This window comes from Microtus pennsylvanicus, chromosome 20, assembly GCF_037038515.1.
Source record: "Microtus pennsylvanicus isolate mMicPen1 chromosome 20, mMicPen1.hap1, whole genome shotgun sequence".
Lineage (NCBI taxonomy): Eukaryota > Metazoa > Chordata > Mammalia > Rodentia > Cricetidae > Microtus > Microtus pennsylvanicus.
This window is the reverse complement of record NC_134598.1, coordinates 34,470,515-34,486,286: the sequence shown is the minus strand read 5'-3', so window position 1 is coordinate 34,486,286 and position 15,772 is coordinate 34,470,515. Positions and strand designations below refer to the sequence as shown.

The following is a 15,772-nucleotide window of genomic DNA, read 5'->3' as shown; positions in this document are numbered from 1 at the left end:
TAGTGATGTATTTCCTTTTTCCCTTTTCTTGTTCTTTTGAGACAGGTTTCTCTGTTGTTTTGGAGCCTGTCCTGGAATAATTCACTCTAGATCAGATTAGCCTCAAACTCAGAGATCCACCTGTCTCTGCTTCCCAAGTGCTGAGAGTAAAGGTATGTGCCATCACCGCCCGGCCTCCTTTTCTTCCTTCCCTGTCTTGTTCTCTTTCCTTTCTTCTTTTTTTCCTTCTCTTTTTATTTTTTGAGACTGTCTTTCTATGTAGCTCTGGCTGTGCTGGAACTCACTCTGTAGACCACTGGCTTTGAACTCACAGAGATCTCCCTGCTTCTGTCTCTCAAGTGCTGGGATTAAAGCTGTGTGTTGCCCAGTTTTTTTTTTTTTTTTGGTTTTTCGAGACAGGGTTTCTCTGTGGTTTGGAGCCTGTCCTGGAACTAGCTCTTGTAGACCAGGCTGGTCTCGAACTCACAGAGATCCGCCTGTCTCTGCCTCCCAAGTGCTGGAATTAAAGTCCTTTTTTTTTTTTTGAGATAGGATTTCTCTGTATCTTTGGAGCCTGTCCTGGAACTAGCTCTTGTAGACCACGCTGGCCTCAAACATACATATAAGATTGTCAATTAAACCTTAATAATGCTAGAGCAAATCTTAAGCGGTTTGTAAACTTCCAAACAGATGATTTCCATTACAAACAAGAACATAATATGCAAAGTTTACATTTGGAAGAAAACCGAAAGAGTGCTATTATGTCCAACGAAAACGCAAGAGTTTGAGATAGTGCTAGTTTTCTATTTTTTTTATGTTTTTAGGAACTTAAAACGAAAAGAAGCCAATTTTATTGCCGTTCATGTCTTGCATTTGAAGTACTCTTCGATGGCATCTTTAGCCTGAGACTCTTTGCCATAGCTCTTAACCACCACACAGCTGCAACCTATTACTTTCCGGGGTTTCCCCTTCTGATCAATTTTGCAGAGGCCTACCCATTCCCCGAGTTTCTTGTGGTCATCAACCTTAATCAGGTTGATCTGGTGCTCAGCACAAAGGGATTCCACCAACTTGGTGTACGCGGGCTTATCACAGTTGGATGCCAGCACACAGAGGCGGGCCTGGCGCTTGCCTAATGCTTTGGCAGCTTCGTGGATCCCTCTCGCCAGGCCGTCGTGGCCCAGGGCGATCTTCAGCACCTCCTTCAAAGCAGAGTGGATGTCCATCGCAGCTCCAGCAGCGGCACCTTCCTTGGCCATTGCGGTGGGTGACACAGGCGGATCCGATCTACCCTTTCGAAACTACTCCGAAAATTACCTAACTTCCAACCTAAGTCGCAGGAAGCAACGGGTTCCCAGTTCTGCGGAGGAGGAAAGGCGGTCAGATGGCCACCTAGAGGACAAAAAATTAGGACACCTCGGGTACGAGGCTGCCCCGTGCGGATGGCTCCCAGGGAGTGCGGGTGGCTCGCACCGAGCATGGCTGAGCTTCCTTGTTATTATTACGTAATCTTGGCTGCTTCTGCGGGAAAGCATCTGGGGAAAAGTGGACCGCCTCCGTTGCCTGCTCCAGGCTCCACAACCACTGCGACGCCGCAACCTGCGCCAGCATCCCGTGCCCTCGCTTCATCGATCGATGACTCTTATTTTGCCTTGGCCGATTCGCCACGACTTGGTATCAGAATTTAACCGGGAAAAAATTCCAACTTTAATATCTCAGAAGGCCTTCCTGTTCAGAAACGTGGGATCAGGAGATACTTTTGGTCCCTAAACATTTTTGTTGGGGTGACTGTGGCGGAGTCCCCTTCAGCTACGCTCAGCAGGCGGAGTGAGGCTTTGCGTCGAAAACGCCGACGCGGACGCCCAGACCGTCGTGCCCGGCCGCGCAGTCGCAGTAGCCTCTTGCTCCAGCTCCCGCCCCCAGCTGGGTGGACGACGTGGAAGTTGCTGGCCGACCTGGCTCGGAGGGAGTCGGCCTGGGCACCGGAGGCCCGGAGCAGCGGAGGTGGCGGCGTCCAGGCTCAACTAGGAGTCGCTCGCTGCCGACTCCCGGCCTGACTCAGAGGATCGGCGAGGGCGCGGCGGCTGTTCACCATGGGTGAGCACTGTGGGGAGGGTGGGCGTCGGGGGGGAGACCGGGCGGACCACGGGCAGTGGAACCACCTTGGCTCGTGCCCTGGTGGGGACCAGACCCCCGGCTCGGTCCCTTCCACCCCGCGTCCCCATCTCGGCTGGCCGGTGCCTGGCCGCAGGCTTGCCCTGCTGTCTGACCCCTGTGGAATTTCAATGGCTCCTGCGTGGGCAGCGGGGACTGCGTCCCTTGGAGAAACCCCGAGGCCGAGTGCTGCCCGCCCACTGTACCTGTCGGTGGGGAGAGTTGGGGAAGGTGGGTTGCCGGGTGGGAAGTGCGTGATGTTTTCATCGCGACTCGCAGGTGAGGGGATCAGGGTCCTTGTCCCGGCGCACCCTACGGTGACGCCCCCCAGGACAGCCGGAGCCTCTAGGGAGTTGCTGTCCTTCAGCCCTTCCCCGGTTTTCTTCAGAGTGATGCCGGGCATCCTCAGTCTGCTCGGTTCTCCGCAACCCTGCGGTGTTGTTTTCCTCCTCTCTCCTACGTGTAAAAGGGTCGAAAAGAACTTTGTCAAGTCACACCCATTCTTCCCCCAGGTTCTGCTTGCAAGGTGGCATCTGTTCTTCCTGTCTTCTTCCCTTCTTTCCTTGTGTCCGTGTTTGTGTGCGCGCGTGCGCGTGCAAGCGGACTATGGCTTGAAGTCAGCCTTGAGCCTGTTAGCCAACGCCCTGCTGTTGAGCTAGTCCCAGCCCTTTTAAAACTTTGAGACAGAATCTCACCAAGCTGCCTACCCTTGAGCTCAACCGTGTAGTCAAAGTTAGCTTCCAACTACCAGTGTTCTTCTTGCTTTTTCTTTGAGTAGCTGGCATTACAGACTTGGACCACTAGCCAAAAGGCCTTGTACATATATATGCATAGACACACATCTATTACCTGTATATATTGATATGGAGTATAATCTCCTTTATATCTCCCCCACTTTTCCCTTTTCTCATTTGATATTGTGATTTTTTTTTTTTTTTGGTTTTTTGAGACAGGGTTTCTCTGTGGCTTTGGAGCCTGTCCTGGAACTAGCTCTTGTAGACCAGGCTGGTCTCGAACTCACAGAGATCCACCTGCCTCTGCCTCCCGAGTGCTGGGATTAAAGGCGTGCGCCACCATCGCCCGGCTGATATTGTGATTTTTTTTTTCTTTAGTGACTTTTGAAGGCAAAGAGTTTTGCCACAAATGCTTTTATTTGTGCCTTGGATGCATAAAGTATTGGATGTAGCCTTACTGTCTAAAATGAGTTTCTAATGCATCCAGGAAACAGAGGCAAGCGGGTGAGTTGATTTCCAGGCCAGCCTGGGCTCCAAAGCGCACCGAGGGTGCTGGTAATGCCTCTGTCCTGTGACTGCTCTCTCAGCAGAGGGCTGCACTGTGCCCCTGCTCCTCTGACTGGTGTTTGGTATTTAGGGGGGAAGGAGGAGACGGCTGAGTTATCTTGTCCTTGCTCTATTGACTGGGAAGTGAACTGGACTCTTGAGGGCAGTGTCTGCATGTCTGATTATTTAGTGTGTCTTCTGTCTGCCTGACAGTATGCAGGACCAGGGAACATCTCTGATTGCTTATTTGCTGTTGCATAATATATTTCACTGGAGGCAAAAGTATCTACCTGTGCATCCGGGAAGATATTTTGTTATTTGATTAGGCATATAGCTGTCAAAAGGCAAGGTTAAATGTTTTATGGACCTAAGTTAAAAGATGACATTAAATATATTTTGTTTTTATTGTCTTGTAGGTGGCTTTTTCTCAAGTATTTTTTCCAGTCTCTTTGGAACCAGGGAAATGAGGATATTAATTTTGGGATTAGATGGTGCTGGGAAAACAACAATTCTGTACAGATTACAGGTTGGAGAAGTTGTTACTACCATTCCCAGTAAGTACTGGTTTCATAACTCATTATAGAACATTTCTGGTTTCTATCTAATACAACTTTATGAATAAATTAGTCATATGATACATTGATAGGGGTTTATAAGCTTCTAGTATGAAAATGATATTGGCAATACATACATATATATATATATATATATACACACACACACACACAACACTAAGAAGCTTTGATGCACTTTAAGGTTCCCTCTCCAGGCCTGCAAACAGATGTCTGTTTAGAGCTGTAGCTGGCTTAAGTCACTAAGTCTTTGTGCTTCATGGAGATACTAAACATCTACTGGCTCTGAGGGGTAAAGAGGTGAAGTGCACACAGCACTTTGTTGGTGTGGAATGGAGTATATAGATGATAAATATAGATGGTAAATTGGTGTCGTTGCATACAAAGTACATTTTTCTGCATTTTAATGCTTGAATCACAGTGTAGTTTCTCTTAGGTAAATCTGTAGATCACTTTTAAAGATGGGAATTGTAGAGGCTGGGGGTTGAAATGACTGGGCTCCCGGAAAACGAAGAAAAAACACCCGAACCTCAACTCTGTTGATGGCCTTATTATTCTTGCTGGCTTAGAAAATTACTTGCAGATACTCCCATCTGCATGGGGATGGTTACTCTTTCATTTGCTAAATTAAATTTAGAGAGGTAAAAGCAGTACATTTAAATTAAATTGGAGAATCCATATAATTTGCTCAAGATTTTAAACTGTGTTTTGAATTACTGTCAGGAAATTCCCATATCGTCATTGAACCTTCTAGGAATTTTTTGTTTTGCTTTTACAGATGAATGTTTGGATTCTGTAGCATCTGTTATTTCTTTTTGCTGTTTTCATTTCCTCCGATTCTCACTTCTCAGACTCCCTCCTCTGCATCTGGGTAGCTTCTGGTGACCTCTGCAATGCTGCACAGAGCTGCGCACTGGGTGGACCCACTGTGGGCGTGGGCTGCCTTCACCCCTGTCCTTTGCTCTTGGTGGTGATGAGCATGGAGCTGCCTTTGTCTAGTTCTGAGGGAGAGCAGAGCTTGCTTTTTTTTTTTCTCGAGACAGGGTTTCTCCCTAGTTTTTTTTTTGGGTCCTGTTCTGGAACTAGCTCTTGTAGACCAGACTGGCCTCAAACTCACAGAGATCCGCCTGCCTCTGCCTCCCGAGTGCTGGGATTAAAGGCGTGCGCCACCACCGCCCGGCCGGAGCTTGCTTTTTATTTGTTGCATTTGCTGTGGATTTGCTTTTCAGCTGTAATGTGCATACCTGCCTGCCACATGCATTGTTTGCCAGCTCAGTGTTAAATAGGAAACGGCAATGAGTAAAAGTCATTCTTCACTCTGACCTTTGAGGTTAGGAAATGTGAGCAAACGTGTGTGTGTCCACCCTAGGTCTTTTCCGCGTTACTTTCTCCCTCGTTTAGACTCCTTTCTTTGAAAGCAGTGTCAGGTCTTAGCCGTGTGCCAGAGCTACACCTAGGAAGGATGTAGACATAAAGATGAGCTATGGACCACCCAGCTGCGACCTGGCTACATGGGAGCTCTTGGAGTGTCAGCAGAGAACTTGGCTCCCATAAAGTCACTGCTGTGCCCTTTCTGGATGTTAGAGCCTAGTCTTTTGTGTTAATTGTAGTTTTTACTGTCTTCCAGCACTTCAGTTTTTCTGTCTATAACTCTACTTTTCAAATCAAACTTTCTGGCCCACATCTTTACTCCCAGCACTTGGAGACAGAGGCAAGCAGATTCCTGTAAGTTCGAGGCTAGCCTGGTCTACATAGCGAGTTCCAGGACAGCCAGGACTACACAGTGAAAACAAATAAGCAAACAACTTTCTGAACGCTTATCTGCCAGTATTCAGGGGAGTCTGATAGACAGACCTGTAGGACTGGAATTGCTCCCTGCATAAAGTGCGAAGGACCTGAGTTCAGTCCCCACAGCCTGTGTAAGAACAGCCTGGATATGGTGTGCGCAGTTCTGATCCCAGCAGTGAAGAGGCAGCTGGCAGGTGCCTGCGGCCCAATGGGCAGTGACTGCGGAGCAGTGTTGGCCTCATCCTCTGGCTTACACACATGCACGTGTGCCAGCGTTTGCGTGAGTAACGTGCACAGAGCAGTCAGGAGATTCTTTGTAACCTGAAGGTGGTGCTGATCTTACTAATTTATGGTGTGTGTGTGTCATAGCATATTGTCTTAGATGTTATAATAACCCAGTCCATAATGTGCTTGAGAATTACCAGCAATTGCTAGAACTCGGTGAGGCTGGAGACTGTCAAGGTGGCGTGGATCCATCTACATGCACTAGCGGTTTCATTTCTCTTTCAGCTATTGGGTTTAACGTAGAGACGGTGACATACAAGAACCTCAAATTCCAAGTTTGGGACTTGGGAGGACAGACGAGTATCAGGTACGGTACGAACATCAGGTCATTTGTTGCTATTTAACAGTGGCTGCTGCTTTTTCGTGCCGACAGCACTAACCCACAGTGTGTCTCTGGTGGGAACTAGGGTCACACTTAAAAATGAGGGAGAACTGGAAACTACAAATGTTCTTAGAGCACCCAGTAATTAAAATCTAAGGAGCTCAGGTTCCCAGATCACGTAGGATCCTTTCATGAAAGCCTGAAAGGCTCAGAAACGGGCCCCTTGTTTCAGTTTCCTCTGTTCCCCTCCGAGAGCTGTCATCCGTACAAGGCCATGCAGAGGTGACGTAAATGCATGTGCCTCCTGGAATTCAGTGCTCACAACTCAGCAACTGCGAGTGTCTGTGACTGTCAGTGGCTTAGGGGACCAGCTTAGATCAGTAGTAAGGTTACTGTTACAAAGATTGGTGGTGTGGCGGTGCACACCTTTAATCCCAGCATTGGAGACAGAGACAAGAGAATCTGGTCTACAGAGCTAGTTCCAGTTCAGTCGGGAATAGTAACACAGTGAAACTGTCTCAGAAAAGACAAAATAAATAGAGGAGAGAGAGATCGATCATCGATTGATTGGTAATACATTCACTAAATATTCTGCTGTTCAATAACTCATTTAAGTCACTTGAGATTATTTCTAATTATAGCCAATTCTACTTCTGGTTATCATCAGTGATTAAGGACATAAAGTCACATTAAAAATTCCAGGTAGTGGTGGCGCACACCTTTAATTCCAGCACTGGGAGGCAGAGGCAGGCGAATCTCTGAGTTTGAGGCCAGCCTGGTCTATAGATCAAGTTTCAGGACAGCCAAGGCTACACAGAGAAACCCTGTCTGAGGGAAACAAACAAACAAACCCATCCTTTTTTTGTAAGGTATTCATGGTTAAGACTCATAAGTTATACTCATCAGGTCTGTGTACCGTTTCCTACTGGTATAGTTAGTGTTCTTTGTAGATTATATTTGTATTTTCTCATCCTGAAGTTCAAATTTACTCTGAACGTGTAATTTTGGGCCTGTGATTTAATACTCTTAACTCAGTCACATGGAGTGTGGTGCGAGATGCATTTCTGTCAGAAACAGGAGATCATTGAGGCATTGTTCTGAGCATGGGCGGAGCCGGGCGGGCATGTGATCACCGGCTCCCTATCATCCACCCAGTCTAGCATGTAGATTGACACGTGAGGTTTTTGCAAGGGATAACATGTTTTCCGTTTTTGAATTTTCCTTAGGCCATACTGGAGATGTTACTACTCCAACACAGATGCAGTCATCTATGTGGTTGACAGTTGTGACCGAGACCGAATTGGCATTTCCAAGTCAGAGTTAGTGGCCATGTTGGAGGTAAGCAAGCATTCCAGCGTTAACGTTACACATGTAAATGAGGAGTGGAGGAATCGTTGCCATGTGCAGGGATAGTTTTCCTCCGTTCTTTTCCTGTCTTTTCTTTTTTTAAGTTTTATTTATTTGTATGGATGTTTTGTTTGCATTATGTGTGAGTACCGTGTGCATGCCTGGTGTCTGTGGAGGTCAGAAGAGATTATCCAGTCCCCTGGGAGTGGAAGTGTAGATGATTGTGAGCCAATGTGTGGGTGCTAAGCATCGAGCCTGGGTCCTCTGCAGGAGCAATTTAACCACTGGACCAATTCTTCATCTGTCCTCACGTAGGTTTCCCAAGATGTAGCTCAGGTTGCTAGGCTTATGAGGCAACTTTTACCTGTTGAGTCATCTTGCTGTCTTAAAAGGTTTATTTTTGTCTGTGGTGTGTCTGCATGAACACGTGTGTGGGTGTCCTCAGAGGCCAGAAGAGGTGACAGATACCCCGGGGCTGGAGTCCAGGTCATAGGAGCTACAGTTGTGGGTGCTCAGAACCAAACTCTGGAGGAGCTCTGAGCCATCTCTCCAGTTCTGCCTTTTAAGTTGTCTTATTACTCTTGGTCATTTGAAAACATCTGTGCACTAAGAAATGTGTATTCTGGGTTCTTCGTGGAGTTTCCCCAGTCACTGCTCCCTACAGCATGGTGCCGCCTCCTCCTTTGTGTTGTCCTCTCCCTTCTGTGACAGGAGCTTGCCCTGCAGGCAGTTTTGTTTGTTTCTCAGACAAGGTCTCACTCCAGCCCTGGCTGCCTTTGAACTCACGGAAATCCACCTGACTATCTTTTAAATGCTGGATTAAAGGCCATCACGCCCTGCAGGTTTTTTTTTTTTTTTAACTGGTACTGGCAGCTGAATTTAGAGCCATGTACATGCTAAGCGAGAGCTGGATCTCTAGCTCAGAAACTCAGTACATCTTATTTACTAATAGCATTTATAATTTATTGTCTGGCTAGTCAAATTTAGAACATTCATTAAATCAAAGACTCAAGGTAAAAATGCTTTGATTGTCAAAGAACACGCCAGTAGCATTTGTTAGAAATTTAAAATGGATATTCATTTTTCTACAGTTCCAGCTTAACCCGGCTGTTTGATGCTTACCTACCAGTTGTAGGCTACTTGGTACTGAGGTTCTGCTGCTGTGGTTCAATGCCTCAGCCAGGGCAATTTACAGAAGGGCTTCCTGGGTTTACGGTTCCAGAGGATCAGGTTAGAGTCTGGGACGGTGGATGCAGTCCTGGCTGCAGAAGCAGGAAGCTGAGGGCTCACATCTTAAACTGCCAGCAGGAACCAGAGAGAACCAGCTGGAAATGTCTCTCAAGCCCAGGTCCCAGAGACTTACCTTCTTCAGTCAGTCACACCTCCCGAGACTCCTCACATAGCACCTCCTGCTCAGGTGGGGGTCAGTAAGTGTCTGACCCCAGGTGGAGGGGCCGTTCTCACTGGGCCACCGTGCTAGGTCAGTAAGTGTCTGACACCAGGTGGAGGGGCCGTTCTCACTGGGCCACCGTGCTAGGTCAGTCCTTTTCAGAAGCGTGGACTGCGGGTTTGTAGTTTCTCGGACTGCGACTTTGCAATGGCTTCAAGGCTGTAAGTCACAGTCGGTAGGTTTAAACCTGTGTTTAGTTGTTTGCACAGCGAAGCATCTGCTTTATAAGCTGCTTAGGTAAAAGTATAAAGGTTTGTTTTTCTTTGTTTTTTTGAGACAAGGTGTTGCTGTGAAGCCATGCTGGCCTTTAACTCATATAGTATTCCTGCCTCCTCCTCTCAAGTACTAGGGTAACAGGTGTGTCCACCATGCCTGCCTGGGAATTAAGGAATCTTAAGGAACTATTTAATTCCCTTGGGTATAATGGATTTTTAAAATTTGTTTAAATTATTTGAGGTTACAGTTCCATCATTTTCTGCCTTCCTTTCGTCATTCCAAGGCCTTCCTCATACTTCTTGCAGTCTTTAAGACTCATGACCTTTGTTTTTATTAATTATTGTCACATACAATGGATTTTTAAAACAGCAGCCTTATTTAGGCCTGGTTTACACATATAAAGTATTTTGGAAAAAATGATTATTAACTTAAATGTACAATTCTCGAGTTGTGTAAGACTGTTAGGAGTCATTTGCAGCATTGGGATTTGGTTTATAAAATCTTAGTGAAATGGGCCTGTCAGTCATTACAGGACGTGCTTCTGTTCTAGTGCCCCGGAGGCTGAGGTCATGACATGGGACTGTCCTGAACTACTCAAAACCAGGGGGGTTGTAGCCCGCAGTGCTTCTCTAGCTTGCACAAGACCCTGGCACACCCCTCATGCAGGAGAGGACACCTTGCAGAGCAAGAACTGGAAGCCCCATTGTTAGGAAATGGCTTTTGTGTGCGCCATCGACAGTTGGGTGGAGGTCTGGTGCCAGTGTGCACTGTTGGCATTAAAGCCTAAACACAAAGCACTTTAGGGTTTTACCCTCTCTGTACGTATAAATGCATTCTAAATGAAATTGCTAATGTGTAAAATACGGAAATTAGCCAGGAATGTATCAGTGAATAAGCATAGCATCTGGATTGGGAAAGCCTTTCTGGAACAGTGGGAAGATTTACAAAAGAGAAGATAGGTTTAATTGTAACTCAAAACTCCCAAAGTTGAGATGTGCCGAACACCAACAAATAAGATAGGAAATCAGTGAGGGCTGAAAGGTTTTTTTTTTTCTTCTGAGATTGGGTCTTGCTTTTAGCATCTGCGTACCTGAACTTGCCTGCCATGTCCTCAGGCTGGCCTCAGACTTCCAAGTACAGGATTGCTGTTCTTTCTGTATTTGAATGCTTCTGTCTGTTAACTGTACACAGTAGTGGTGTCTTTGACGTTTTCCTGCGCGTACATGCTGTGTTTTGTTTATATGTATCCCCCTTTATCGTCTCCGTTCTCCTTCCGCCCCCACCAGCCCCTCTTCCCACCTGGCCTCCCTTCTGTGTTCATGTCTTTTGTGTGTGTGACCGTGAATTTCATTAGTCTACAAGAGTACGGCTACATAAGCACATACTTTCTTCAACACAATTTATTTTTCAGTGTTTTTTTTTCCAAATCAAGGGTGCATATTAAAATGAAGTCTTTCCATCTTATTTAGGAAGAAGAGCTGAGGAAGGCCATTTTAGTGGTGTTTGCAAATAAGCAGGACATGGAGCAGGCTATGACACCCTCAGAGATGGCAAATGCGCTTGGGCTGCCAGCTCTGAAGGACCGAAAATGGCAGATATTTAAAACGTCAGCAACCAAAGGCACCGGCCTTGACGAGGCCATGGAATGGTGAGCGTCTGTGCACACATACGGGAAGCTTCCTGTAGGATAGTGTTCTTTGTCCTGGTATGTAGCCCAGGACATACTCCTGCTCCAGCCTCCTTAGTGTGCATTCCCACGCCGGGTAAGCTGGCTCTCTGTTCTACGTCCCCTTCCTGTCCTGAGTCCTTCGGGAGTTAGGATAAGGCTTACTTCTTGTCCACAAGACTCGAGACAGGGTTTCTCCGTAGCTTTTAGTTCCTGTCCTGGAACTAGCTCTTGTAGACCAGGCTGGCCTCGAATTCACAGAGATCCGCCTGCCTCTGCCTCCCGAGTGCTGGGATTGAAGGCGTGCGCCGCCACCACCACCCGGCTCCACAAGACTCTTGACAGGCATCGTGGTAGCCCATACCACCACTGCCAACCCTTAGGAGGCACATGCAGGAGAATCACCAAGTTTGAGGCCAGTTGGTAGATCAGCTGAGGCTGCGTGGGGAGACTCTGCTGCAGTCCTCTTCCTCCCCCAAGAGTCTCAAAGTGTATCTGCGATTCCACTGTCCTCACACACGTGAACTTATTCACCCTTATCACAGCCCAGTGACACATGCTTGCTACATCAGCTTATAACTGATCAATAGGTGTATCTACTCCAGCTGTTTGGGAATAATGAGTTCTTACCTCTGAGGTGTACCTATGTACAACCCAGCAGTAACAGCAGAAAGTAAGATACCTGAGATTCAGATTTGATGGTGCCTGCCTATAATCTCAGTACTTTGGAAGCAGAGACAAGGTCAGTAATTTAGGGTCTATGGTAAGTTCTAGGTTAGCCTAGGGCTTGAGATTCTGTCTCAAGAAAAAGAAAAATCAGTAGATACCCGACCCCTTTCTTTGATCTGTGTTAAACTTGGTGAGTAAAATGCTCTAAATCCACCTCCACTGTGGAATTCATATTGTAAATGGTCATGCTTTATACTTGGGAGTTAGTTTTGTTAAACTACTGCATTTTCTCTCTGCAGGTTAGTTGAAACACTAAAAAGCAGACAGTAAGTCCACTCATCTGTGAAGCAAACACTGTCACACACTCATTGGAATCGGCCAGATGTGCTTCGGTGACTTAGGACTGTGACTGCTGGCATGTACAGAACTGACTCCAGGATTTGTAATAAATATAAAAAGCAAGTACTTGGCGAGAGGGTTAGCTTGATTATACCATCCAAATGGTCTGTGTAATGTAAAATATTCTTCCTTGCTTTCTTGTGTTAAGGTATATATTCTATTTGTATGGAATTCTTACGCAAATACAATTCTATTAAAGGATGTATACTCTTGGGCCTTCTATCTTTAAATTAGTGGTTGCATTTTGTTTGTATGAACACTAATATTTAGCTCAGATTTATTTCCCCTTAAAATGAATTAAGGCTTTCCAAAGATTAGTCTTAGCAAAGTAGATTAGCAATATAGTGTGTATAATATAATCTTCACTGGACTAACTGACTAGTTTATATTAAGCTATTCCTCTTGGGTTTTTGATTATAGGCATGAGTATTATTCTGTTGGCTTACTTTACTGACTTACATTATTTTATAATACTTCATAGCTGTCAAAAGAATCTGACACGTTGACCTGAACATTGTACAGTAACCCTGTGAGAAACTCAAGGTTCTGCTATGTTGCTTTGCCTGGCCCTATATAGTGAGGTGGGGGTCAGACATTTGTGTCAGAAACCATACTGTATATGGAAACACTGATCTGGGAACACAGATACTGATCTGGCGGCACACACGTGTGATCCTAGTACTCAGGAGACAGAGGCAGGAGGACCGAGAGTTAGGGCTAGCCTCGGCTGTGTGGTGAATCTGAAGCCAGCTTGGGCTGCTTGAGACCATGTCTCAAAACAAAATTAACAAACCAACCGCACACACAAAATATACTAAAGTAGTTATGGACATTCAAAGTACTGTTTATATAAACTCTGTCTATGCTAGTAAAATGACAACTGATAGTCAGAATGATCCCAGATAGCTGTATCTAATGAATCTACAACACATAAAAAACTTCACATGAAAGCAAATAAAAAGTAATTTTAATAATATTAACATGGTGTCTTTACTGGTTTCCACTCATCTGCCCTTTTCAGATTAAAATTGACTAAAGAATCTTACTGGTTCTAAAGAAAATTAAACTCTAGTTTTAAAAATGAGGCATACTGCAGGCTTAACACTGTCCTGAGGAACTACGTCAGTCTAACAGTCCACCTTGCCCTTAGCATGTGTGACGGTGGGCATGGTCTGTGTGTGACTAACACTGGGGATTCTTTCAGATACCAAAAGGAGTGTTTGAAAGTTAGACATGGTACAGATGTGGGCTCTAGCCTTCCCTCCCATAGATGGTCATTTTGTTAGGAAGTAAAGAACGCACTTTGCTCCTGAGGGATTTTCATGTCTGGCTTCATACTATCACGGCCGGCTTAGGATTCATAACCTTTTTGTTCTTCTACTCAAGTTTTTTTTTGCAATCTTTTTTAGGGACCCTCTTCCTCCAGGCACAATTATTCCCAGGACAAATGAGTACACTTTTGATGGACAGGGCTTTTGTTTTTATATGCATTTTGGTACCCATATATGTGGACATTCCCTTCCATTGGAATATATTCATACTTGAGGCTGGGGAGGTTATGGTGCAAGCATGAGGGTCATTGTTTGATACCCAGCAAGAATGTAAAAAGCCAGGCATGTCTTTAACCTCAGTGTTGGGGGCTGGTCTAGTGACATGGCAAGGTCCAGCCCTGAGACCTTTATCTCAGCCTACAAGATGGAGAGATCTGACCTTCACATCTGCACACACAGACAAGCGCATCCCTCACACGCAGAAGCCGCAATAAGATACACCGCTGTCAGGTAGGCAAGAGGCACTCACTGCAGTTTATACTTTAGTTTCCTTCCGGTCTATGGCACAGAGCTGGAAAATGACAAGAGAGTAATTTATTTACACTGAGTTACTGGGTTTACTCCCCTATGATTCTGGAACACTGGAAAAATAGGGTGTGGCAGACACAGGCCACCTGGCACCTAGCCCCCACCACCTCAATCTGATGGAGCATCACAGAGGCTAGAATAAATCCCAAGCTCCAGTGTTGACATTTACCAAGTAAATCTGAATACTAGAGAGTGTGTTTGTGTGCACACCAACCTGTCTAAGGAGCTTGGCAGTTTGTGTGTGCCCGCATGCGTGCACTTGTGTGTGCAAGAAGCTTAGTAAAGGGAGTGTTTTGCATTTTGGTTCTATCTACATTCCACAATTTCTTAGTTATTTGCTGAGTCCACTGCATCTGTAATATAGGAACAATTTTGGATCTCAGAGGTAGGATCAGAATTAAGATGTACGCCAGGTACCCAACGCACAGGATGGGTTCTGTTTGCCAAATGCACTGGGCACTGAAGAGTGTTGCTTCAACGTTGAGTGTGGTGAGGAGGTGATGGCTGAACAACTGAAACCAGTTTCCTTCAAGAATGAGTCACTCCAGAGAGGCAGTCAACCTTAGAATCCCTTGGGAAAGTGTCTGTGAAAGCAAATGGTAATTGTGTTTCTTGTTGAAGCCGAGGCATTTGCACACAAGCCAAATATGGAAACCCGGACCTCCAAATCTTAGGAGTGTTGCTAGTACAACCTAAGACCTGTAACCACACACTGCGGGTTCGAATCATGTTCCTTCTCCAGACTCACTGTCTTTGAACACTGGGCTCATTCTCTTTATCCTGTATTACACAGGGCCATATATTTTTGGGTTTTGCTCCCATATGTAGTCAGTAGAGGGATCAATCTGGGAAAACAGCACTTTATGATACTGAATCCATTAGCATGGCTGTATCTGTTCACAGACTTCTCAATGCTTTCTGATGTTATTACCAATACTTCGTTCTACTTATTCCTAATATCTCCTTTTTATACTTAAATATAATTTTTAAAATATATAATATACATAAATATATATTTTGAGGTAGGGTCTATGTTCTCAAACTCACAGATCCAATTGCTTCTACCTCCAGACTCCTGGGATTAAAGGTGAATGCCACCACACCAGCTTTTTCCTGTGTTAAATGATCTTCTTCTGAAAAAGCTAGGTTTAAAACCATGTCATTTAGTATACACTTTTTAGACAATGAAGATACAGGAGTATCATATTAAACATTTTAATTAAAAAAAATACAAACATGATTGCATTAAAATATAATTACAAATCTATGCCAAGCTTTAACTTGTTTTCTTTTGGTTGAGTCCTGTTTTCATTAGTCCACTGGCCTGAAACTCACTGTGTAGTTCAGGTGGGCCTCAAACCTGAAGCAATCCTGCCTTAGCCGTCCAGGAGCAGAGATTACAGCCATGCCTACCTTCTGAAGTCTAATTCAGTCCAGTAGAGGAAGGCTGGAAGTTCAGGTTTCCACCCCAGAGACCGCGTGAATTACTGCTCTGCGCACAGGGAGATCTCACTCCATGATCGCCAAATCTCTCAGGCTGTGGGATTTCTGTCTCTTGGCCTTATAGCCTGGGCGCAGGAACTCAATCTTTCTTTTCTTTGCTTCACTTTTATTTTTATGTTTCTTCAACTTTTTCTTGGCAGCAATATCAGGATTGGTTACAAACTTGAAGAGAAAGCAGAGATCGTGCATTACTTTTAAGGTACATGTTAAAAGAACCCAAAGCAAATGCACAAGATGCCACTAATGAAAACCCTCCTCCTCCTCCCCCAGGGAACAGCAGCAC

The 15,772-nt window shown here is 45.4% G+C and overlaps 3 protein-coding genes across 3 annotated transcripts in view; 1 reads left to right on the top strand and 2 right to left on the bottom strand.

The window, feature by feature from the left end:
• Positions 1 to 718: 718 nt before the first annotated feature.
• On the bottom strand, positions 719 to 1,351 carry LOC142838776 (small ribosomal subunit protein eS12-like). The gene has a single exon (XM_075954387.1). The coding sequence runs from the start codon at positions 1,236 to 1,238 to the stop codon at positions 840 to 842; it is 399 nt and encodes a 132-aa protein (XP_075810502.1). The 5' UTR covers positions 1,239 to 1,351; the 3' UTR covers positions 719 to 839.
• Positions 1,352 to 1,526: 175 nt separating this feature from the next.
• Positions 1,527 to 13,103, top strand: Arl1 (ARF like GTPase 1). The gene is made up of 6 exons (XM_075954386.1): positions 1,527 to 2,076; positions 3,830 to 3,967; positions 6,284 to 6,365; positions 7,607 to 7,718; positions 10,863 to 11,041; positions 12,028 to 13,103. Exons 1-6 carry the CDS (start codon positions 2,073 to 2,075, stop codon positions 12,056 to 12,058), a joined length of 546 nt encoding a protein of 181 aa, XP_075810501.1. The 5' UTR covers positions 1,527 to 2,072; the 3' UTR covers positions 12,059 to 13,103.
• Positions 13,104 to 15,344: 2,241 nt separating this feature from the next.
• The window catches only part of Utp20 (UTP20 small subunit processome component), an 82,046-nt gene continuing 81,618 nt past the window's right edge, over positions 15,345 to 15,772 (bottom strand). Inside the window, exon 62 of the mRNA XM_075954385.1 lies at positions 15,345 to 15,651. Coding sequence (XP_075810500.1) covers positions 15,496 to 15,651 — 156 coding nt within the window. The 3' untranslated portion in view covers positions 15,345 to 15,495. The remainder of the gene's footprint in view (positions 15,652 to 15,772) is intronic.

Bases quoted from the DNA above. Each gene is read 5' to 3' on its own strand.
- LOC142838776 (XM_075954387.1), bottom strand. From the start codon at position 1,238: ATGGCCAAGGAAGGTGCCGCTGCTGGAGCTGCGATGGACATCCACTCT.
- Arl1 (XM_075954386.1), top strand. The intron at 3,968-6,283 runs GTAAGTACTGGT...TTTCTCTTTCAG, and splicing joins AGTTGTTACTACCATTCCCA to CTATTGGGTTTAACGTAGAG. The intron at 11,042-12,027 runs GTGAGCGTCTGT...TTCTCTCTGCAG, and splicing joins CTTGACGAGGCCATGGAATG to GTTAGTTGAAACACTAAAAA.